Raw genomic sequence first — 26,746 nt, forward strand, 5'->3', positions numbered from 1 at the left:
ACTACTGTTTTCTCACTTTCACTTTGATTTTATTTTCTCCGTCATGCTTATTGCTTAACTGGTGTCTCTCTGTATTTTTAAAATGGCATATATATAAAAAAGAACTGGTTGCTCATCATGAGAGTAATTTTATAACACAACACCAAGGCTGTGAAATATGTGGTAAATTCTTAAGTTTTGCTATCAGGGACTTGGAAAGAGATCTGAGTTTGAGCTACTACTATTTCCGAGATTTTCTATGGCATTCTGCAATATTTCACTTTAGAAACATCAAGAGTGTCATTTTATAACATATCATCTAGGCTGGAAGGCCAAGTATGGCATATTTTGAGGCTGTTTTATAAACACACAGATGCCAATTGCATTCATTTTGAAAGCAAATGGATGTCTCAAAATTTAAAAACTGTCAGAAAACAATTTATCACTCGGGTGTCTTCAAAAGACAAAAACAACGCAAAAAAAAGAGATACGCAACACACAAACGATAAATTGTTTTCCGACACAGTTTTTAATCGGAGGTTCCTTGAGAGTATCGAATGCATTAAGAGTTAGATGTTTAAGTGCATATGTGCCATCTACTGGATGACCATCCATGCCCCTGAGGCAGGCTTCCATTTTGGAGCCGAAACACGGACCATGTCGGGTCTGGAAGGAACCACAAGATAGATATTCTATATGTTTTATATTGCGATATTTGGCTATATTAAATAAATTTTGTTATAACACAAGGTTGACGTGTACTGTCCCCTTCCCCACTTTCCTTCTGTTGTATGTATAATCTATCCATCTCAAGCTTGAAAAATGGGGTTGACCACTGATGGTGCTTGAAAAAAAAATGTATTACTACAGATGCATCTGCATTCATTGTGTCTGGCTCTGTCTGGATATTCAACAATTTTGGAATGCTTTATGGCAACATTTGGGAGTGTTATATCAGCAAAGGTGGGAGGCAGCCCCAAGACACTGTTTGCTTGATTACATGTCAGATATTGTGAAGGACACCCAAATTTCCAGTTTATTTCTTCATAAAGCAGCTCTTGTGGCAAAATGCAGTATCTGTCTCTCATCCTCCAACCTTACTACGATGGAGAAACCAAAATATATGAGCCTCTTCAGATGAAGCATATATCATTGGAAACTGGGTTGTAAAGCAAAAAAGCACTTTCTGAAGACCTAGACCCCTTATTTGGACTCTGTGTTGCAAGTGTATTCTAGCTGGACATTTAATCCTTCAGCCTTATTTTGAATCAACATTTCACAAATTTTTGAGCTTTGAGTTCTACTATTTTAATTAGGAAAGGGGAACGGGAACTTCTTCAGGAATGAATCTTTTGATTTTCATTGGCAGAGATCTAAACAACTTGTATATATTCGCTGAATGTCCAGATTTACTTTGTTGTGAACCGCCTAGAACCGTTTATGGTCTGGCGGTATATAAGAATAAAGTTATTATTATTATTATTATTCTATTCTGTGTTACATTTTGATGCATTCTTTGTTTTCTACAGCTCACACCTGTTTTCTCTATCATAATAATAATAATAATAATAATAATTTATTCTTATATACCGCCAAACCGTTAGTTCAAGGCGGTTTACAATAAGAAAAGATGGACAAACAGCGAATTACATTGCAAATATCAAATACTTCTCAAAAAAATATAAATTGTAATTAGATCAGATACTTCTCGAAGATGGTTCACAGTAAAAAAAAAAAAAAAGGCTAGACAAGCAATAGATAGCAATCATAAATATTGAATGTTTCTGAAAAATACAATTGCTAAGTCAAATATTGAATGTTATGATTTTAAGCATTTCACCCCCAGCCACCCTTCCCCCTCCCCCCGGTCAGATTCTGCACCCCCAGCTAACCCCCTGTCAGACTCTGCATCCCCCACCCACCCTCCGTCAGACTCTGCACCCAACCAGCCACCCCCCTTGTCAGACTGCATCTCCAGCCACCACCCCGTCAGACTCTGCACTGCCCCAGCCACCCCCCATGTCAGACTCTGCACCCAACCAGCCAGCTACCCCGTCAGACTCTGCAGTCAGCCACCCACCCCTGTCAGACTCTGCACCCCCAGCCACCCCTATCAATTTCTGCAATCCACCCAGCCACCCCCCCCTCGTCAGATGCTGCTCCCTCCCCCCAGGCCGTCAGATTGCACCCAGCTCCCTTCCCTCCCTCCTTGCTCCCTTGCTGTGCACCCTGCCCCGTCATCCTACCTCCTCTGGCTTGGTCACGGCTGTTTTTTTCTGCCGCTGAGCTGCATTGAGCAGGAACGCACTTTGGGGAGCCTGCTCGGCGTTCTGCGGCTTCTTTGACTGGCTCCCATGGCTCAAGCTTACAGAGAACCAAATTGCAGTGGAGAATCATGAAACATGCTGCTTTCTGAATCAACTTGACCAAAAATGTGATATGGGGAGAAGTCTCAGGAGACTTGAAACCATAAGCCTAGTAAAAGCTGAGGTGAGAGATGAGAGAGAAATGGTATAGGTTGGGACAGGGAAGAATATCAGAGAGACTGGGTAAAGGATGAGGGGGAAGGGGGTTGACAGACTGAGTAAAGGCTGGAGGAGGGATAAGTGAAAGAGAGACTGGATAAAAGCCAGGTCAAATGCTACTGAATTTTTATTCTTAGTTTAGCTTCATCTATGGGCCTAAAATCTCAAGCAATTCTGCCACTTGTGACCCTGGGCAAGTCACTTAATCCCCCATTGCCCCAGGTACATTAGACAGAGTATGTGCCCACCGGGACAGATAGGGAAAAATGCTTGTGTACCTGAATGTAAACCACTTAGGCTATAAGTGGTATATAAATACTATAAATTAAAAAAATAAAATAATTAGTAATTGCAAGTTATAGTCAGGGCAAGAGACACTGAACTGTATAGCTTGTTAAATGGACAACCATGCTTCCACATACCCCCATATGTTCTCTTCAGGCCAGCTTTAAGCCCTTGGGGAGGCTCATTGGTGAATTTGATGGACATCTGAAGAAGTGTAATAGGGAATTGCTTATGCACTTCAGTGGTCATCCATAAACGAAAAGTCTCATGCACAGTTTCTGTTTCTGTAACAGTGTCCATCAGCTCATCTAGGAAGTCAAGACCCAGGTGACAGTTTTGTAGAAGTGCCCATCCTCCCTGTGCACATAAGGGAAATAAAATCACTCCACTTTGAAATATTATCTATACATCTGCAAAAATTTATCAGGCTAATTATTATGAGGTCAATATACAAAACATTCATAGAAGTGAAGGAAAAGTATATCCTACTTGGTAATTTCTGTTCCTTGACTCATGCTGAATCAGTCTAGACACCAGGTTTATGTTCCTCAACCAACAGATGGGGACAGAACACAGTTTTCTAGAGGAGCAGCTTTAGACTAGTTAGTATACTAATTTCAAAGCTACAACATTATAAACATCAAATTTTAATTAAACAAACAAACCACTATAAACTCCCCTTCTGTCCCTCCTCTCCTCTCCACAGAGTTGGAAGAACATTCTTCTTTAAATACTAAGGGATGGACACAGAACAAATTTCAGGAGAGTGGTAAAGTACAACACTTCACTTCACTACTCCCGTTGCACTTGCAGTCTTCCCGTGAGAGTCCTGATTGGTCTTGCAGGAGTCAAGGAATGGAAAAGACAAGGTTCAAGTAATTTATCCCTCCTTTTCCTCCTGCTAGACCAGCCTAGATACCCAGGAATTATTCAAACTTTTTAGGAGATAGACAATGCCACTGTAAGGACTGATGATCTAAAAGTGGAATCCCCTTTGGCTTGACTATCCAGCTCGTAATGTTTAACAAACAAATACAAGAAAGACCAAGTAGAGTCATGACAATGGACGATCCTAGAACAAGTGTGCAACCCATTTTTCATACCCGAGATGGTTACCCAATTGTTGTTTTTTAAGTTCAAACTGTTTATTAGTTTTGTGCAACATATCAAACAGAAAACATAGCCAGAAATACAAGCTCAGGTAGAGTAACAGTAATGCAATTATAGGTTACATGCATTGGATAGGAAAATGGCAAGTAGCACATTACTGAAAAACAAAAAGAGAAATAAAAGAGATAAACTCATAAGTAGTCTTAAATAAGAGTAAGGACGAAATAATAACAATAAATAATAACAATAAATGACCTCTCAGCTAAAAAGACCAAGAAAGAACAATGCTAATAACATAGCATATCTGAAATGTAGTGAGGTGACTATGCGTTGCCTAGTTGCAAATCATCACAAAAGTCATTTAAGTGCTGCCAAGTGGACAAGGTCTTTGATAGGGATCCATTCTTTTCAGCTGCAAAAATTCATACTTAGCTGTGAGACAGACCATGTTCCACCAAGCTGAATATGATAATGATGCAGAGTTTTTCCAATGAGTTAGGATCAATTTAATGGCAATTGATATCAATGCCTTAAGCAGGCAGGCCGAAGAATCCAGTATATTTGAAACATGGCCATGACGACCAAAAATTACCGTGGCTAAAGTAAGATTTTCAGTAATATGGATGATTTTGCATATTGTATTCCAAATTTGCAACCAGAATTGATGGATAATAGGGCAGGTAAAGATCATATGATCCAAAGTTCCAGTCGCAGTATGACACGACCAACAGTTGTCATCAGCCTTAATTTATTTGACAATTTGGCCAATTTTAGTGGAGTTCAAACGGCTTTGTGTAACAGGAAGTAGAGTGATTGTATCATGCCAGAAGACAACAGAGCTTTATAAGATTCCATCCATATAAGTGGCAAGACCTGACTATCAATGCAAGTGCCAGTGTCTCGTTCCCATATCGAGTGAAGACCATCCAACAAAAAAGAGCTATGTTTCTTCAAAATCTTATACCATTGAATGGATTCATCATTAGTATAGGAGAGTCTAGTACAGAGTGTCACCAGAGCTGGTATTTCATCACTATGAGAGTGTTTCATCATTAATGCAATTATAACAGATCTTATTTGTATCCACTTGAAATAGTGAGTTGAAGGGATGTGAAACTTCTCTGCCACATCTGAGAATGCAGTCCAAGTCTGCCTTGAATATAGTTAGTTTATTTTCCAGAGACCATTATGCCTCCAGGAGGGCCAAGTACTGGCTTATTATAGATACGTAACCTGGGGTTGCCCCATAGAGACATGAAAGTTGTGTCATTCCAACTCAGGATTAGTAATTGGTCAAGTTTCTGTAAAGCCAGTCTAGTGGAAATTATCCAAAAATGGAAGTATATCAAGTAGAAAACCCTCTATGATAAGTCATTTAAGTTCAAGCCATTTAGGCACAAAGATATGTTTTTTCCCACTTATCCACTTGGAACCTTGTCTCATGATAAACACAGAGTGGTAGCGCATGAAGTTTGGAAAATTAACTCTGCCGTTCGATTTCTCATTTCTAAGCTTTTTCAAGCTAATTTGCGGAAGTTTGTTGTTCCATAAGAAGTCAGATAGTAGTTTGTCGATCTGATTGTAAGTCTGAGGTTTCAGATATACAGGAAGCATGCTCAGAATGCAGTTTACCACTGGAGTGATCATCATTTTGATGGTTTCCAAGCAGCCCCACCAAGAAAGCTCTTACAGAATCAATGAAATATGTAGTGTTGTAATCCAGGGTATCATCTGGGGTTATATTTTGGACCTTCCCTTGATATTTCAGCTTAGTAGGTAACCACTGCAGTCCTAGCCTTTGAATGTCAGGGTCCAGCCCTGGGCAGTTTAGCGGCATGACCTCTGTCTTGGCAACATTCAATTTGTATCCAGAGTAATAGGTATAAGTGTCTATCAGTTTGAGTAATGGTGTTATAGTTTCTGGTGTAATATATAGAAGTATGTCGTCTGCATAGGCAGATAATTTGATTTCTAGATCACCAAAACTAAAGCTCTTGATTTCTGGAGAGGAACATATCGCAATCAATAATGGCTCCAGTGCCAGGTTAAAAAGTTAAGGGGACAGGGGACAACCCTGTCTAGTCCCCCTACTAGGAGAGAAAGAGGCAGAGAACATGTCATTCACAAATATTCTAGTGGACGGAGAAGAGTAAAGGTCCTTGACCATAGCAATGAAGGATGAAGAACGTGAACTCACAGGCCTTGAGCATGCTCAGATGCTCAAGACCCAGCAGACGAGGAGGCCGATCTTCAAGAGTGCCCAGATGAGGGTAAGAAGCGGCGGGGGGGTACCCAATTATGTCGGGGGGGGGGTGCCCAATCGTGGCGGGGGGGTCGGATCGTGGCAGGGGGTGTTGGTTCGAGGCAGGGGGGGTGCTAGTAAATCGAGCCATGCTCGGTTTCCGAGGCACCAATTTTGTAAATGTTTTGCTCGTCTTGCAAAACACTCGCAAACCGGTGCACTCGTAAACCGAGGTACCACTGTACTATTCAAATAAAATTCTAAAAGCTAAAAATGTTTCTATGCTCTATGCTATCCTAAAAACAGTTGCTTTGCCTTCTAAAAATCAAACCCAAACTTCTAATTCTTTACCTGCTGCTCAAGAACTTACAACCTATTTTAATGAGAAAATTAACAAAATTAGGAGTAACTTAACTATCAATCCAGACCCTGCCCCTTCCTTGGAACCTTTGGACTTAAGACTATCACTATCTTCAAAATGTTCACAATTCAATCTTCCCAGTCTTCATGAGCTAGAATCTTTGATTAAAACTATCAATACCAAGGGAACGCAATTTGAATCTATCCCTCCCTTTCTTCTTAAGAGATATTTTGCCATATTCGGTTCACAAATACTGACCTTAATTAATAAAAGTCTGCAACAAAGCGTCATGCCTTTGGCTTGGAAAAAAGCAATCATTCATCCCATCATAAAAGATCATAAAATCAGCCCTGATTTAAAATCAAACTATAGGCCAATTGCCAATATTCTTTACTTAGCAAAACTGACAGAAAAGATTGTATTTAATCAAATATCAGAATTTGTAGAGAAAACAATTGTCTTACACCCAAATCAAACGGGTTTTAGACAATATCATTCAACCGAACATTCGCTAATTGGCATGACAACTTCTATACTTTATCATCTAGATCATCATACATCGGTTCTTTTGATTTCCATCGATCTTTCATCTATTTTTGATACTGTCAATCACAACCTTTTACTAAATAGACTTCATTCTATTGGTATCACAGATCAGGTTCTCCTTTGGTTCAAATCTTACTTTGACAATCGTTCTTCTACTGTTTTCTTTAATAATTCGTCTTCTGATAGTTTTTCTGCACCCTATGGCATCCCGCAGGGATCTATTCTTTCTCCTCTTCTTTTCAATATCTTCCTTGCGCCCCTCATGACACTCTGTCAATCTATTGGCTTCTCCATATTTGCTTACGCAGATGACATTCAATTATTACACCCTCTTGATCCCAATAATTCTTGTGAAATCTCAGCCACAACTGGAAAACTTGAACAAATTCACCAATGGCTTGACACAAACAGATTAGCCCTTAACATTGAAAAAAACAAACATTATGCACTTTCCTTGGAAAGATTGCCTTAAACTTTTTTCCCCGATTACTATTAAGGGCATCTCTTTGAATTTAGTTCATAAAATCAGGATTTTGGGAATTATTTTTGATGAGAAATTATCTTATCATGACCATATTAGTCATGTTGTCAAAACAACTTTTTATAGATTCCGTCAAATTCGTTCTATATCTAAATTCTTATGTTCAAAATCTCTAAATATTTTAGTTCACTCACTAGTTATTTCTAAAATTGACTACTGTAACGCCCTGTTCAAAGGACTGTCTCAAAATGAAATTAGACGTCTGCAAATCATACAGAATGCCTCAATCAAACTCATTACGAAAGCCAAAAAATTTGATCACGTCACTCCTCTACTTGAGAAAGCTCATTGGCTTCCTGTTGCTCACCGCATTATGTATAAACTATGCCTCCTTACTTTTAAATCTCTGGTATTTAAAACCCCAGCCTTTATTTATAGGGTTTTAATTCCATATACATCACCTAGACTCTTGAGGTCAAGTGACCAAAATTTGTTGGTCATCCCTTCTCTTAAAGTTATTAATACGCGGCGGCAGACTATTTTTTCTGTTACGGCTCCCCAATCCTGGAATTCTCTTCCAATTCATCTGAGAGATGAAAAGAACCTTGAAAAATTTAAGAGCAAACTAAAGAGTCTTCTTTTTCAAGATGCATTCAATGTTTAATTGAACTGCTTTTGGCTCTTAATCCATTTTAACTACTTTGTTTTTTATTCCCCTTCCTATTGTTTTTAACCTTAATTGTTCTACTTTTATAACTAGATTGTATTTCATCCCGAGTTTTCCCTATGTTTTTATTAAAGTATGTGTAATTTAATTTACTACAATGTATTAGTAGTTATGAAACTTGTCGTTTATGTTTGTAATTTTATTTACTACAATGTATTAGTAGTTATAGTACATCTCTTTTATGTTTGTCTTCCTATATTTTGTAATTTTATCACTTTGTACATCGCTTAGAATTCGGAATAAGCGATTAATCAAATGTTATAATAAACTTGAAACTTGAACTAAGAGAGGCATTTTCAATAGGACATTTAAGTCCGACCCCAGACGTCCAGAGCTAGACATCCAAAAAATAGCAGTGATAACAAAAAAGACGTCCAGGAAGAATAAAACATTTCAAAAATTTAGAAGATAAGCATCTGAAAAATCGCCATCTAAGAGTCGTTCTACTGGACATCCAAGTGCTTTGATCACACAGTACGCAAGACATCTAAAGTAAATGTCCTATAAATTGTCCCAAATAACGTCCGCAATGATGGCAAAATGTTACCACAGTAGAAATAAGACACTCCTGACATCCTGCATGTCTATATATAGCACTGCACTTGGAACAACGTTTTTGAAGGTGTAGTGAGGAGTTCAGTGGGAGAGAGAGAAGAGTTGCTATATAGAAAAAAAAAAAAGAGACAGAGAGTGCTAAAGTGAGAGAAAGACAGAGAGAGTATAAGAGTGACAGCTAGAGAGTGTGAGTGGATAGAGTGTGAGAGAGTGACCCACAGAGTTTGTGAGCAAGAGAGTGAGTTTGTGAGCAAGAGTGAGGCCCAGATGCACTAAAGCCAGCGATCGATGTTAAACCTATTTTGACAGCTTCAGCGATGATCACAATTGCTGACCTGATGCACAAAATGGTTCACAGAGTGTTTTTTCCCTTGATCGCCCAATTTCCGATCTGGCCTGCAAACTAGCCAAGCAATTGATGCACTAACATCACTTGGCTATGCACAAAAAAAACAAGGGTTTTAGCGATCCAAAAAAACCTGACAGGTCTGCCTGTTTTGTGAGCTGTTTTAATAGTTCAAATCACTATAGTATCATAAAAATTCATTATAGCAAGGTTCTCAGAAGTGCGACACACAAATAGAAGATTAGATTAGATTAGAAGTGTTTTCAATGGCTATAATACTTTCGGCACTGGCCTCCTCATTGGGCCTGCTGTGAATTCTTTTTATCTTTAATTTTTGTAAAGTGCTTTTCTATAAAGTACTTTATATACCACAAGGTGCTTATTTACTAAAGTGCTATACTCAATAACGTAATCAGTTTTAAAAGCTCAATGAGCTAAAAACTTATCTTTTTGTTTCGTTGTTCATATCGGGAAGGGACCTGTCATTCAACATATTTCGCCGATAGGCTGTATCAAGAACTGTCCCCCCTTATCACATGAATCTGCAACATCCCTATCTGTTAGTTTACAGCACAATAAAATGAGTGAAAAGGGCAGATTAGCAGCACTCTACCCCACTCTCCTGACCCCAAACTAATTAGAAAGGTATTTTAATAAAGTCTCTAGAATGGCAGAATAGGTATGTAATATAAAATCAGTACTATGAGAGCTACAAAGGTATAAATTCTTTAGAACACCAGCTGGCATTTACATCTGAATTCCCTCAAAATATCGTTCAATGTGCACCTAAAATAGCCTTTCACCATTAGAAGGTTTTTTTTAATACTGTCTTACATGTGCCATGGTCTGCTGTAAAAGCTTACGAGCGTGGACCTCCTGTCCCTGGCCCATAGAAACATAACGTGTCTCAATCTTCAGCCGTTTGCCCAAGGCAATGATGCAGTCTGTGGGGTCTGAGCCCATAGAGAGGAAGCAAATGAGAGGTGTCCGTGGATCGGATTCCTCCCAGGTCTTTTCCACATCCAAGATTACACCTTCTGCATATTTCCCACCCATGGAATCCATTATGTACTTTCGAGCCTGAAAAGAAAATGTAAAAAATGTACAATAAATAATTTAGAGGCCATTTCACTACAGTGTGGTAACTGGAACTCACAATAGCACAGACTGAGGTGCTATTTATTGCTGCAGGCCCCATTATTTTTAAAAGAGCCAGTCCACTATATAATGCCTAAACCGTGCTTTTAGTGCAGTGTTTCTCTACTCGGTCCTGGAGTACCCCCTTACCAGTCAGGTTTTCAGGATATCCATGTTGAATTTGCATAAACCGCCTCCATTATTTGCAAATGTCTTTCATGCATATTCATTGTGGATATCTTTTTTTTTTTTTTAAATCTTTATTCCTTTTTATTTCTTTCAACAAGTGTACAGTATTATTACAATTAATTTACATAACACACTTGGCATTCTTAAACAATATTATTATACATGTTTTTATTCCCTCCCCCACCTCCCACCCTTTTCCATATCAATAAAATATTCCTTACAAATTTATATATAATTATATATCCCTTTTTGATAATACAATTAATCTGACATGAAATCTGTCCCTTCCCCCATCCTTCTTCCTCAAACACTTTAAACATTTTATTATACCCAGTAATGCACAACAATAAATATCCCATCCTATTACATATATCTCCTTATTTTTCATAACAACATATTTCCAATATTTTTCCCTCCCTATCCCTCCCATCCCATCCCATTTCTATATATTATCCCCTAAGGAAAAAGAATAAACTTTACTCGTTATAATATTCAATTAATGGCCTCCACACCTCTTGAAATCTTTTAAAATACCCCTTCTGTATCGCAAGAAATCTTTCCATCTTATACATATGACAAACTGAGTTCCACCAAAAATTACAATTCAATCTAGAACAGTCTTTCCAATTAGTTGTTATCTGTTGAATTCCCACTCCCGTAAGAATCAACAATAATTTATTGTTTGCTGTAGATATTTGGCATTTGGCCCTCATACACATTCCAAAAATCACTGTGTCATAGGATAAAGTCACATGACTCTCCATCAACATATTAACTTGATCCCATATTGATATCCAAAATGCCTGAATACATGGACAATAAAATAAAAGATGGTCTAGCGTTCCAACTTCAATTTTACAATGCCAGCATCTATTAGACTTAGAGCAATCTAATTTTTGTAATCTAGTAGGGGTCCAGAATGCTCTATGCAACAAAAAGAACCATGTTTGCCTAATAGATGCTGACATCGTACCTTTAATTCTCCAAGACCAAATACGTGGCCATTGAGATGCATTAATCTGATGCTTAATCTCAATGCTCCAAATATCTCTTAATCCATTTTTAGGCTTCTTATTCAAATAATTAGATATAATTTTATACCACTTTGCGGCCTGGTGACCCAGAAAATCTGCCTGGAAACATAAGAATTCTAAGCTGTAATGATCATTTAAAGATTTCCATTCAGGGAACCCCACCTGAATAGCCTGCTTCAATTGCAACCACTTATAACTTTGTTTTTTATTCAGACCATATTTATGTTGCAATTGTGAAAATTCAAGCATCTTACCATTATCAATTACTTCCGTTAATGATCTTATACCTGCTTTAATCCAATCTTTCCAGACAACCTTAAACCCGCCTATTTGTATCTTGGAGTTTACCCAAATAGTCTGTTGTTTCGATTTTAAAATAGAATCAGTAGTTAATTTGTCTACAAACCTTAATGTTTTCCAAGTATCCATTAATACTCTATTGTCCTTACGTATTCTAGGCACTTTTATACCAAGCAAAAGATCAAGCCTAAGTGGAAAGATAAGTGATCTCTCCACCCTTAACCATTCTGGTAATTGTTCCAAAAGCTCTGGGAGGACCCAATACATACCTTGGCGCATGATATAGGCCTGATGATACCTATAAAAATTGGGAAAATTTACCCCTCCCTCCTCAATTGGTCTTTGCAAAGACACTAAAGCCACTCTTGCAATTTTACCCAGCCAAATAAATTTAACCAGAATACTATTTAATTTTTTATAGAAAGACCCCTGAAAAAACACTGGTATCATTCCCAATTGATAGCAAACCACAGGCAAAATCATCATTTTAACAGTTTGTACTCTTCCCCACCAGGACAAATGTAAAGGATTCCATTGCTCACACAACTCTGTAACTTTTTGTAATAAAAATTTTTCATTTATTCTCATTGTCTCTTCAAGTGTTTTATTCAGCCAAATACCTAAGTACTTTATTCCATCCTCTTTCCATATAAAAGGGAAAGAATCAAGTATACCTTTTGTACAATGCACATTTAAAGGTAAAATCTCTGATTTAGTCCAATTTATTTTGTATCCTGAGAATTTTCCAAATGTATCTATGACCTTCAGTAGACATGGGATTGTTGTTTCCGGATTCCTCAAATGAAGCAAGATGTCATCTGCATAAGCAGATACTTTATATTCCACTCCAGCACATGGAATACCCTGTATGTCCTTTGCCTGTCGAATAGCTAATAATAAGGGTTCAAGAACTATATCAAAGAGCAAAGGAGATAATGGACAACCTTGTCTAACTGCCCTCTGCAACTTAAAAGCATCCGAAAAATTATTATTTATATATAAGCGAGCAGTTGGGGAGCTATACAATGCTTGTATCATTTGTATAAATCCGGATCCAATACCAAACCATTCCATAGCTTGATACATGAAACTCCATTCTACACGATCAAAAGCCTTCTCAGCATCTAGTGAAACCGAAAAAGCCGGATCATTAATTTGTTTTGTTAAATAATACATCTGAAATGCCAGTCTAGTATTATTAGAAGAGTGTCTTTGAGCAACAAATCCAGTTTGATTCATTCCTATTATATGCGGAAGAGCTTTAGCCAATCTTAATGCTAAAATCTTAGCTAATAATTTACCATCTACATTTATTAAAGATATAGGCCTGTAGTTTGAAATCAATGTTGGATCTTTATTTGGCTTTGGCAAAACAATAGTTAAAGATTCTGCCATAGTGCCTGATATACAACCTTTATTCAGTTGATCCTGATATAATTTTAATAAATACGGTAATAGGGAAATTTGAAATTCTTTATAAAACTCTACTGTAAATCCATCTCCACCTGGAGCGGTCCCAACTCTAAGGGATTTCAATGCCATTTGTAACTCTTTTAATGATATAGGTTTATCTAAACTTCTTTTTATATGATCAGGAACCTTAGGACCTTCAACTAAACTCAAAAAATCCATCCCATCTTTCTCTTTATTTAAATAAGACTCCGAAGAATACAATGACTTATAATATTTTAAAAATTGTTTTAATATATTTCCAATTTGAGAATGAGAATTTCCTAACTCATCTTTAATTATGCTTATTTTCTCCTTCCTTTTCTTTGCTTTTAAATAATTTGCCAATAATCTTCCAGCCTTATTTGCACTACCATAATACACCACCTGCTGAGCAAAAATATCTTTCCTTACTAACCCAGAGGAAATTTCATTATATTCACATTTTTTTTTAACAATATTTGAAATGTCTCCTGTTCCCATTTATTAACCAATTTTAATTCCAAATTCTTAATTTCTTTTTCCAAATTCACATATTGTTTTCTTAACAGTTTCTTTTTATATGCAGAATATGATATAATTCGTCCTCTCATAGTTGCTTTGAAAGCATCCCATAAAATTCCAATCGAAATTTCCTCTAAATCATTAAGTCTAAAATATTCATTTATTTTATTTTGAAATTCTGTGCAAAATTTAGAATCAGCAAGCAATGTATTATCAAACCTCCATACAGATTTGGAATTATCTGGATCTACTAAGTTAACTTCTATCCATATACCACCATGATCAGATATTACTATTGGTTCTATGTCAGCTTTTATAACTTGCTGTACCATCTGATCTGAAACAAAAATATAATCAATTCTTGAGAACGATTGATGAACATGTGAACAAAATGTAAATTCCCGATCATTAAAATGAAGAATACGCCATATATCTTTTAAATTACATACTTGTACCAAATTATCTAATCCCATTGATTTCATTATTCTACTAGGCTTTTTATCCATTATTGGATCTATAACAGCATTGAAATCCCCAGCCACCACTAAATTAGTAGTAGCCAGTGGTAAAACTAATTGTTGTAGAGATTTAAAGAATTCACTTTGATTCGAATTAGGTGCATATATATTTAGTAACGCCATTGTATTACTGCCCATGCTCATGTCAACAAGTAACCACCTTCCTTGAGGATCTGCCTTAACCATATTAAATGTTGTTGGACATTTTTTATTAATCAATATTGCAACTCCTGCCTTCTTTTTTATCGCTGGTGCAAATAAACATTGTTTTATCCACTTATCTGTCAGCTTCATAGACTCTGTTCCAGACAAATGTGTCTCTTGCAAGAAACATATATCTATATTTTGTTGTTTAATATATTCCAATACCTTTTTCCTTTTTATAGGGTGATTAAGGCCATTTACATTCAAAGAAAAAATTTTAAAACCCATTTTACAAATAAAATATAAAATACATATATAATCCACTCAAACATAAAATATACATTTTTTCTTTTTCCTTAAACCAATATATGAGTCTCCCCCCTCTCCCCTCTTTCCCCATCCCCCCCTATTCCCATCCTCCACCCTCCCCTCCCCTAACACAAATGCAAACTTTGAAACGCACATATTACTGAGCAAAAAATAAACTCCCCACAGGCAATAACATACTCATTTTTCTTTCTCTAATCTTTCAAACAACCAACACTAAATTCTCCTGCAGTCAATCCATTCTTCAATACCCTAAATACCCATATTTACTATAATTCTTTATTATATACTTCCCCCCTCATTTAAATTTCCAAACATTCTTCCATCCTATACCTCTAATATATTTATAAAAGGATATACCCAATATTTCGGAAACCATTTCTTACAATATATACCCCCCCAAGATTAATATTATTATTTTATTTTATTTTTTGTCTAACCTAAGTTTCTCATAACTTCAATGGAACATACATCACTCCATCCTATAATATTCATTTTTTTTTAACCTTACATCAAAAGAAGGATCAAACATTTCAACCAAGCAGACCTCATATTTTTTTTAAAACTCTCATTAATTTTCATTGCATCTTCAATCTATTACAGTCTATTCTCCATTCTGCACAACTGTAACACTTGTACATCTTCATCCTGCTGTTTCAGTCTCTTATTCCATCTTCTTGCAGATTGCTATTTCATCTTTCTCCAATAAAGTATTTTTGCAACATCATCCTTATATCTCAGTCAATTTCAGATGCAAATTGTAAATCTAAATAATGCTCAAGTCATTTTCATCAGTCCATCTTCATATCTTCTTCTCTTTACATCAATAGTCTTTCTCCAATGCAGCATTTCTCCAATGCAGCATTTATGTGTCCTCATATTATTATCTCAGTCACGCTCAAATGCAAATTATAAATTCACATTAAGAAACCATCCAAATCTTATAATTGTTCCTCATATTTTCTTCACTTCCTATATGCTCCATCCCTCTTTTTACCTTGTCAAAATCTTCTTTTTTTCTTTTCTTATTGTCTCTTTAAAATTTTTCATTTCTATTCTTTAAATCTTGTTTGAAATGTTGATCCCCCTTAAACCTAACTGTAACAATTTTCTAGAAAATATTTTTCTCCTTTTCTATTTTTTTTTCCACTTTTTCCTTCTTTATAAAATATCTTTCAATTTTCACTCAAAAATATAAACCAAAAATAATCTAAGTATATTATTTATTACATTTTCTAAATACTTTCATGAAACCATAGGCAAATTATATTGATCTAGAAATTCCTGTAATTTGCCTGCTTCTTCAAAATTATAAGTTTTATTCTCATAAGTTACCCTCATAATAGCAGGGTATATCAATCCATATCTTGCTCCCATTGCTCTCAGTTTAGGTCTTAAATCCAAAAGCTGTTTTCTTCTGTAGGCAGTAGCTTTTGCAAAGTCAGGTACTATAAAGATCTTAGAATCCTGGCATTTAAGATCCTTGTTTGTTTTAGCCAGTTTTATAATCTCTACCACTTGCTGATGTCTTAGCAGCTTAAAGATTAGTGGACGGGGACCCTTCTGACTATTTGATCTTTTCATCGGTATCCGATGTGCTCTTTCTATCTCCAAAGGAAAAGAACTTTTAAATGGCAAGATCTTTGGGATAAAATTAGTCACAAATTGAATAGGATCATTCTGCTCAATCCCCTCAGGTATCCCAATCAGACGCAAATTATTCCTTCTTTCACGATTTGATAAGTCTTCAAAATCCTTTTTCAACGCCTCTATTTCTCTGTGATCTTTTTTACACACCAGCATCTCTGCCTCAGATTTCTCAGCATGCTTTTCTAACTGCTCAATTTTGAAGTCAACTGCCTGCATTCTATTTGTCAGACTCTCTATTTCCTTCTTCACATCTTTTATATTTTTAGCGTTATCACTTACTATTTCTTTAATTTTCTGAAGTTCATTCATCAAATCACTGTTATCAATTTCTTCCTGAGGCAACGGGACCGCTGTCGGGGATACCAAATCTATTTTTGTTCTTTTTTTACTTCCTGCTCCTGAATTCACCGGATTACTTTTACTAGTTTTACCAGAAGCCATTTCTTACTTCAATTCTCTCTTTTCCTTCACTTTTCTTTAATTTTAACTGCCAAAATCTTAATAAAATTTGCCTGTCACAACAGAGCTAATCCTCTACCCAGCCATCTTCGTGCGCTGCAAAGTTCTAGAATTCATTGTGGATATCTTGAAAACCTGACTAGCAAGGGGGTACTCCAGGACTGAGTTGAGAAACAATGTTTTAGTGAATGAGCCTCATAGTGTGCTAACTACTGGATACGCTTTAAAGGCTATTACCTGGCTAGCACTGCTTGTTTATTATATAAGGTTTATTAGAGGTTTCAACAATGCTGAAAGGTAATATAAAGAAATAAAACAAAGGAAATAAGGTGATACCTTTTTATTGAAGTAACTCAATGCATTTTATGATGAGCTTTTGAATGTAACCCTTCTTCAGATTAGAAAAAAGCAAATGTTGACAAATATTAGTATATAAAAGGAAAACATGAAAGCATTTCAGGGATATGAAGATGGAGGGCCGAGTGGATGGGCAGAAGACAGAAAGGCGGCAGAGTTTCAAATTGCAAGTTTATTTCCGTTTGATATACCACTTAAAATATATCCTAAGCCAGGGGTGCCCAATACGTCGATCGCGATCGACAGGTCGCTCGCTCAGGTGACCCCAGTCGATCGCAGAGCGGGTTCCTTTCTTTCCTTCTCTTTTTTCTCCTCCTGACTGGCCTGCCTCTTGAAGAACGCCAGCCAATCAGAGTGCTGGAAGGGCGGGGTGAAGGTCGGTGGCGTACCAAGAGGGGGGCGGTCCACCCCGGGTGCACAGCCGGCCAGATCCGGGTCCTCCTGCCCTTCCTTTCCCCCAATCCGCGCTCGGGGCTCGCGCCTGCCTAGTCTGTGCCGCTGCCCAAATGGTGCTGTTGGTTCTTGCGAGACTCGCGGGAGTTGACTGCACCATTCGAGCGGCGGTGCAGGACCAGGCAGACGCGCTCGGGGCTCGCGTCTGGATTTCACTTCCGGCACAGATGGGGGAGCCTGCCGAGCTGACACCATTCGGGCAGCACGAGACCAGGCAGGCACGCTCGGGGCTCACACCTGCCTATTACTGCCGCTGCAGATGGAGACTTGGGCGGCTGTCCAGCAGGGAAGGCTGCCGATGCAGCGCAGGACCGCCAGGATTGCATCAAGGTACCGGGGGTGAGGGGATGTTTAAAATATCAGGATAGCCATCTAGGGAGGGAGGGAGGGATTTTAAAAGGTACTGAGGGTGAGGAGATGTTAAAAATACCAGGTTAGCCGTCTAGGGAGGGAAGGAGGGATTTTAAAAAGTACAGGGGGTATGATTAAAAAAGGTACTGGGGGTATGTAGGGGGTTGGTTTAGGGTACGAGAGGGGTATGGGGCCTGCCTGTCACTAGGTCTGCCTGCCTTCCCTGTGCCCTGTTCCTGCCTAGCGGCAGTGGTTTGGGGGAGGGAAGGGAGGCAGAAGGAAAGAAGGGAAACAGAAAAAAAGAAATGGGGCATGAAGAGAGAAAAAAAAGGGAGGCAGGGAGAAAGAAAGGGAAGGGAGAGAGGAAGAAAAAGTTGGGGGAGGGAATGAGGTCTGGAGGAGAGGAATCATACAGGCTGAAAGAAGGGAAGAAAGATTGGATGCACAGTCATAAGAAGAAAGTGCAACCAGAGACTCATGAACACCAGACAACAAGGTAGGAAAAATTATTTTATTTTAAATTTAGTGATCAAAATGTGTCTGAATTTATATCTTCTGTCTATATTTTTCACTATGGCCCCCTTTTACTAAACCGCAATAGCGGTTTTTAGCGCAGGGAGCCTATGAGCGTTGAGAGCAGCGCTGGGCATTCAGTGCAGCTCCCTGCGCTAAAAGCTGCTATTGTGGTTTAGTAAAAACGGGGGGGGGGGGGGATATATTTGTCTATTTTTGTATGGTTGTTACTGAGGTGACAGTGCATAAAGTCATCTGCCTTGACTTCTTTGAAAAACCCCCGGAATAGGAATGATAATTAACATTTTCTCAGCGTACAGTGTGCTTTGTGGTTTTTTTTAATTTTATTGTTGGTAGATCATTTTGACTTGGTCATTTTAAAAGTAGCTCACAAGCCCAAAAAGTGTGGGCACCCCTGTCCTAAGCAGTTTACATAAAGCATTGCTAAAAATTATTTAAAACAGGGAGGCAAACAGACAATTAAAATAATGAGGGAGACTACATAGGAAACATAAGGAAAACAGCAAAGGTTACATCATATCAAAAAATATAAAAAAAAATAAAAACTGATGGGAGAGGGAGAAAACAAAAGGGAGTGAGGTTAAACTGAAAACAGAAAGCAGGTCTATACCCCAAAGGCATCTTTAAAAAGAAAGGTTTTAAGGCTAGTTTTAAATTTAGAGGCTAGCACAGTTTGCAGTTTGTCAACCGAGCGCAAGAACTACCTGTCGCTAAATCTGTACTTTGTTTATTCATTCAATCTGTAACTTTGTTTATTCACTCAATCTGTAACATTTCTAATCATTGTAAACCACATAGAACTTCACGGTCCTGCGGTATATAAACTGTTATTATTATTATTATTATTATTATACCACAAGGATGTGTGCCATTCTCTTCCTCATGGGTTGTGTGGGGAGCTTGCTTTTTATCAATTTTTGTTCCAAATTAGGTGGTTGATGGAAGGCCAGGACAAGTGCAGCTGGAAATATTTATTTTAGAAATTCATCTTCCTGGAGTAGTGGTTGTAGATCTCTTATCATTTTTCTTAGTTTTTCCAGCTCAGGACTATATGTCTATCAAGGGGGGTCCTGTCTGTGGTTTTCTTGTCCTTGTAGTGTAATAAGTTTTCTCTGGATATTTTAAGGGATGAGGCAATATTCTTGGAATCTATTTTAGGGTTATATCCTTTTTGTTTGAAGGATTCAGTCATGGTCTTTAGGTGTTTATCTCTGTCTCTTGGGTCAGAGCAGATGCGGTGGTATTGTGTGGCTTGGTTGTATATAAGGGATTTTTTTAATATGTGAAGGATGAAAACTGGAATAGTGGAGGTAGCTGCATCTGCTTGTAGGTTTCTTGTATATACCCCGAAAATAAGACAGTGTCTTATATTAATTTTAGGTCCAAAAAACGCACTAGATCTTATTTTCGGGGTATGTATATGATCATCTCTCCCTTCCTCTCCTTCACCCCAATTCTTCCTCTTTCCTTTCTCTCCACCACATGTGCATCATCTTTCCTCCTCTCCCTCCCATCCCTTGTGCAGCAGGACACTTGCCCATCTTGTTCAGATTGCTGCCGGCCCAATGATGCTTAGGGAGGTACCATATGTAGGGCTCGCTCGTGGTTGGCGGGGTTCGGATGGGAGGGAGGGAGGGAAGGATAGGGGTTTGGCTGCACAGCAGGTTGGGTGCTTGAGGGGAGGCGGTGCTCGCTCAAGGGTTCTGCTGTACAAGGGATGGGAGGGAGGAAAGGGAAACTGCTGGCAAATCCCAGGACTAGGGCTTATTTTTGGGGTATATTAAGACCTACCCAGAAAATCCTGCTGGGGCTTATTATCGGGGTAGGTCTTATTTTCAGGGTAACATGGTAGATGTTTACATATAACCATTGTTAATAGAGACTGTAGTGTCTAGAAAATTGACTTTTTCTGGGGAATAGTCAATTTTGAATTTGATTGTAGGATGGTATCTATTGAAATAATTGTAGAATTGTTTGACAGTCTTCTCCCTCAGTCCAAATCATAAAAATGTAATCAAATATACCAGTGGTATTTAAGAGGTTTTGTCTGAAAAGTATTTAGAAATGTCTCTTCTAGTTCTTCTATGAAGAGGTTTGCATATTGTGGTGCCATCTTCATGCCCATAGCTGTGCCTATAATTTGCAGACAGATATCATTATTAAAGCAGAAATAGTTGTGAGTTAAAGAATGAATTTGATTAATGCTGTAAAAGTTTCTGGTGAGCACTGGTGGTCCAGGATTGATGATTTTAGGAATTTTTCAAATGCAGCAATGCCATCTGCATGGGGGATGTTGCTGTATAGCAATTCCCAGCTCCACCTGTGCTGGCCTTCCGTCAGCCACTTAATTTGAAAGAAAAATTTGTAAAAAGCAAGCTCCCCACACAAACCCATGAAGAGAATGGCACACATCCTCGTGGTACGACAAACTGCAATCTGTGCAAGCACAACTCAAAGGACCCACAGTCGCTCATATGGGATTCAGCATAAAGGGATCCTTCTCATGCTCATCTACTAAACAAACCAAAGCTAAAGACCAGAATCAACCTACATAGATATCATATCAAGATTGAAATACCAACCAGGATGTCACCTCTGTAGGACAACACTTTGGAAAAACTGACCACTGCACCAATGATTTCATGGTGAGAATACTAAAAGGGAACTTTAATACAATCCATATAAACATAGAATAGCCTTACTGGATCAGACCAATGGCCCATCAAGCCCAGTAGCTCGTTCTCACGGTGGCCAATTCAGGTCCCTAGTATCTGACCAAAACCCATGCTACCAATCCAGGGCAAGCAGTGGCTTCCCTCATGTCTTTCTCAATAACAGACTATGGACTTTTCCTCCAGGAAATTGTCCAAATCTTTCTTAAAACCAGCTACGCTATCCGCTCTTACCACATCCTCTGGCAACGCGTTCCAGAGCTTAACCATTCTCTGAGTGAAAAAAAAATTTCCTGCTATTGGTTTTAAAAGTATTTCCCTGTAATTTCATCGAGTGTCCCCTAGTCTTTGTAATTTTTGACAGAATGAACAATCAATCCACTTGTACCCATTCTACTCCATTCAGGATTTTCTAGACTTCAGTCATATCTCCCCTCAGCTGTCTCTTTTCCAAGCTGAAGAACCCTAACCTTTTTAGTCTTTCCTCATAAGAGACTGAGAACGTAAAATCTATGATATCAAAATAAGACATTTTGATACTTACCAGACAGAACATAACAGAGATCTGGGCTTTCTTTCCCACTATAAAGACATTTAAAACTGCTCTGCCACCTTTCTGTCTCCTTCCCACTCGCCCATCCCTCCCTCTTCCTATCATTAAAATGCTTTTATGTTTTCCTTATATATACTGATTTTTGTCAACATTTGCTTTTTTCTGATCTGAAGAAGGGGTGTTACCTTTGGAAGCTCATCATAAAATGCATTGAATTAGTCCAATAAATAAGATATTTCCTTTGTTTTATTTCTTTATATTACATTGGAAAGTGGACTAACATGGCCAGCACACCATTTCACTCAAGAATGCTGAAAGAAAGCCAGAAGTGTTTAAGAGGATAGCAGAATAAAGAATTCAAATTATTCTCATCAACTTTAGATTGTGAGCCTTTGGGACAGTTAGGAAATTTCCAAGTACCTATCTTATTTATTTAGTTTTTATCTTTAATGCATCATTTTTGTAAACCGCTTAGAAACCTCACGGTTATTAGCGGTATATAAGAATTAAATTCAATTAAATTACAAAAAACTTCTAAGCAACTTGTTGATGCAAAGAATAAATACAATTTGAAGTGTCTCTATACAAATGCTAGAAGCCTAAAATTAAGATGGGAGAGTTAAGAGTATATAGCACTAAATGAAGAGGTAGATATAATAGACATCTAGTTGAAGGAGTACAATCAATAGAACACTGAGTTATTAGAGTACAAATTTATCACAGTGATGGATTGGATCAAAAAGGAGAGGGGTGCACTATATGTTAAAGAGGGAATTGAGTATAACAAACTAACATTCTACTTGAAACAGCAGAATGCAATTCTTATGGATAGAAATCAAGAGTACACTGAAACAATTTACACTTATGCAGACGACATCCTCGTCCTCCTCGAGACCGATTCGAACCTCACCGACCTGTCTAAGAACATATCCTCTTGTATAATGAACCTACAATCCTGAGCCCACACTGTGCAAATGAAATTGAATGAGTCCAAAACAAGACTTCTTTGGCTCGGTCCAAAACTAGATCACCTATCCACCTCCATCCCACTACCCTCTGGCTCCTCTCTGCAGCTTGAGTTCTCAAGCAAGGTCTTGGGCATCATCATTGATTCCACATTGTCCTTCAATGACCATCTCCAATCCTTGGTAAAAAAATGCTTTTTCAGCCTTCACATGCTGAGGAAAGTTAGATCCTGCTTCCATCAAAAACATTTTACCCTCCTTGTCCAATCCATCATCCTCTCCAGATTGGACTATTGCAACTCTATCTACTTAAGCCTAACTAAGAAAAACCTCCACAGACTCCAACGGATTCAGAATGCCGCGGCCAAGCTCATCTTCGCTAAAAGTAAATTTGACCATGTCTCCCCACTCCTGGCCAAGCTCCACTGGCTTCCAATAATCACCAGGGTCCACTATAAATGCGCCTGTTTAACTTTCAAAATCCTATATGGTATCCTCCCTCCCTTTATACCTCTTTCTTGGAATTCCTCAAACCCTAATACCACCAGATTCTCCCACAAATTAAAACTATCCTTCCCCTCGCTAAAAGGCATTTCCCACACAGGAAAGCTAGGGACCTCCCTCCACTTCAAAATCACTGAGCTCTGGAACAACCTTACCTCCCCTCTTCGGAACTTGAGCTCTCTCCAAGTTTTCCGCAAACATCTGAAAACCTGGCTTTTCTCAAAAAATGTAAGTCTCCCTCCAACTTAGGATTCAAGGAAACTCTTATATCTTGGCATCACAAGTCCTCTAAATTTTCTTCACACTTCTACCTCTAACCCTCTGTTGTAGTTCCTTCCTATTTCTCCTACTGTAAACCGCGTCGAGCTCTACGAACGTGGAGATGATGCGGTATACAAACCTAAGGATTAGATTAGATTAGATAGAACAAACAAATAGCGGAAGACGTTACAGAAATCAGGAAAACTGTCAGATTGGGCAACAGTATAATAATGGATGATTTCAATTACTTGATGATAGGAGAAGGACACACTATCAAAAATACCTATATATTCCTATAACAAGCATAGAAGCCTACTCTTTTGTACAATATCCTCAAAAATCACTCAAAAATTTTTTTTTAAATGGAGAAAGACCTCAGTTCAGTTTCATAGGTCAGAAAAAACTCCATCTTCCATGTAACTAAATATCAAAGTCCAAAAAGTAAGCAAAAAGGAGAAATGCTTACACTATGCCTAACAATACACGCAAAAAGACATTTTGAGACTGTGAGAAGACTGAAGTGACCAGTGAACACCCCTGTTGCAGTTAAAGGCAACACGGAGAATCCCTGTCAGGTTTGGATGTGTGGATTTTAGCATCATTCCTACTGAATGTCACAGATGATGGATATTTTTTGTTGAGATTGAAGATATAGTTCAGATGACAAGGAACACAGCTAAGTTCTGATCTGATCACTGTGTGGCTTTTTGCTTGTATTGTTGGGCATAGTGTAAGCGTTTCTCCTTTTTTGCTTACTTTTTGAACTTTGAGAAGGTAGATTTTCTTCTGACCTATGAAGCTGAATTGAGGCCTTTTTCCTCCACTTTTGGATTTTTGAGGATATTGAGCAAAGGAATGGGCTTCTATACTTGTTAAACAGAGGTACAGTAGAATTTCAGTTATCCGGCACCATGGGAATTGGTGGATGGCGGATAATTGTAGGTTCTGGCTATTTGAGAGTTAATATAAAAATAGTTGGGTCTCCCTTCCCACCTCACTCTGTCATCCCCCCATTCCCACTTGTAGGTTGAGCATCTTCTTCCCTTCTTTCTTGGTCATTTTTTCTACCCCTTCTTTTCTACCCCTTTTCTCTTCCTCCTTCTCCCCCCACTCCCTTACCCAAAGCAGCACAGCCAGTCCTGACAACCCCTCTCCCTCCCTCCTCCCTCACTCACCCAATATAGCAGCAGTTGGCAAGCAAAGGAAGCATCGGCACACAGGCAGCTTCTGGCCAGTTCCAGCAGGGCCTTTCTTCTGCCAAATAGGAAGTGATGCGGCAGAGGAAAGGCTCTGCTGGGGCTGGCCAGAAGCTGCCGGTTTACTGGCGCTTCCTCTGCTCACTGGCTGTCACTACATTGTTGGGTGAGTGAGGGAAGAGGAAGGGAAGGGGACTGTCAGGACCGGCTCTGCTGCTTCAGGAATGGCAAGAGAGAGGAGGTTGTCAGGACCAGCTCTGCTGCTTCGGGAACAGAGGGAAGGAGATTGGTGGCTGCTGCAATGCACTGGGAGCTGGAAGGAGGGAGGGAGAGAAATTGGTGGCTGCTGCGATGCTCCAGGAGCTGGAGGGAAGGAGGGAGATTGGTGGCTGCTGGGATGCTTCGGGAGCTGGAGGGAGGGAGGGAAGATTTGTGGCTGCTGCTGAAGAAAGAAGGGAGGAGAGGTTATAGGGTCAGGAGCACCACTTTGGACTTTGTCTTAGAAGAATGAGAGATTATATATATTTTTTTTTTTTAATTTTTTTTTTTGCTGACAATTTTTTTGCAAGTTGGTTGAGAGTGTCAGTTAATTGAATGCTGAGATTCTACTGTATGTAGATATTTTTGATAGCGTGATTTCAATTACCCCAGTATTGACTGGATAAATGTTACATCAAGGAGCGCTACAGAGGTAAAATTCTTAGACATGGAAAATGACTGCTGGCTAAATAGTACCAAATAATATCAGGCTCTAGGGCACTTTGGTGGTACTTTATAGAATAGTGCCTGGTACACATAGGTGCCTGTTAATTAATGATGCCTTTGACATATATACACGGTGTATACCTCTAGGCAGTAATACATAGAATCACCCTGTTAGCATTAGCAATAGATTCATAAATATGAATTTTATTCCAGTGAAAACGATTTGATGATATAAACTCCAAAATTAAAGCTAGAGACTGTGGATGGCAAACTGTGTACCTGAGCAATGGTTCTATCGGGACACCATGATCTAATAAGCAGAAGACGTCTAAAGCAATCCAAGGCTTGATCATAGCCACCAGGTACCATTTCTTCCTCAGGGTTCTCCTTATCAAACCAGACTTTCCACATTTTTTCATTTCTTGTGATCTAAAAGCATCAAAAGGAAGGAAATATATATAACTGTTTAAAAAAAAAGACAGAAATCAAGCAGTGGATAAATTTCACAAATTCCACATTGTCTAATTAAGGATATGAGGGGGGGCAATTCTATAAGTGAGTGCCACCTTTTAGGTGCCCCAATGCCATAAAGTGAAAGCCTATTCCATAATGGCATCTGGGCAATTGGATTCCATTATAGAACATGATCATAACCTGGCATTAGCATGCCTAGATATATGCACCCGCAGAATGGAGTTATTGCGATCACATAAATGTGGCACAGCCATGCATAATTGACTGTGTTCTGCAAATTACACAGGTAAAGTGGTAGACCCATCAAGGTGAATAACCTCTTGCATGCTCAGAGGTTGCTGTGCCACTTTCATGTACCATTAACAAGCTACTACTTATGAATGTTAGTTTCCGCTTACCCACAATAGTGCTAGTATTCTGTACATTTACACACTCAAGTGGCTTGTAAATGAGAGTGCACAGTTATAGCGCTGCCCTTTGCCACCCAAACAAATTTTATGGGGAAATAACAGTAGGTGTTCTAGAGAAACTACAACTGCAGAGCACGGTGGCTCATCTGATTTTCAGAAGGGAAAAATTTGAACACATCTCTCTGCTTTGGGTTCTCGCTACATGCTGGAGTTGAAATCAGGTGTTTATGTTTGTGTTTACTCTGTGTTTATCTTTTTGGTACCCTTCGAACTTAATGGAAAGTATATGTGCCAAAGGTACATTTGAGTGTGAGAAAGTAGATTAGATACATACCGTATATACTCAAATATAAGTCAATCTGAATATAAGTCGAGACCCCCCCTTTCCCCCAAAAGGAGGAAAAATGTTTGACCCGAATATAAGTCGGGTGGCTTAATATTCA

At 38.5% G+C, this 26,746-nt stretch overlaps 1 protein-coding gene across 2 annotated transcripts in view; it reads right to left on the minus strand.

Annotated features, from left to right (window-relative positions):
• The window catches only part of DNAH5 (dynein axonemal heavy chain 5), a 598,099-nt gene that overhangs the window by 51,538 nt on the left and 519,815 nt on the right, over positions 1–26,746 (minus strand). For both annotated transcript variants that reach the window (XM_033929843.1, XM_033929844.1), the window contains exons 70-72: positions 25,699–25,848; positions 9,992–10,237; positions 2,927–3,146 (exon numbers count right to left, since the gene is read on the minus strand). In XM_033929843.1, coding sequence (XP_033785734.1) covers positions 2,927–3,146; positions 9,992–10,237; positions 25,699–25,848 — 616 coding nt within the window. The remainder of the gene's footprint in view (positions 1–2,926; positions 3,147–9,991; positions 10,238–25,698; positions 25,849–26,746) is intronic.

This window comes from Geotrypetes seraphini, chromosome 2 (assembly GCF_902459505.1).
Source record: "Geotrypetes seraphini chromosome 2, aGeoSer1.1, whole genome shotgun sequence".
NCBI classification, from domain to species: domain Eukaryota; kingdom Metazoa; phylum Chordata; class Amphibia; order Gymnophiona; family Dermophiidae; genus Geotrypetes; species Geotrypetes seraphini.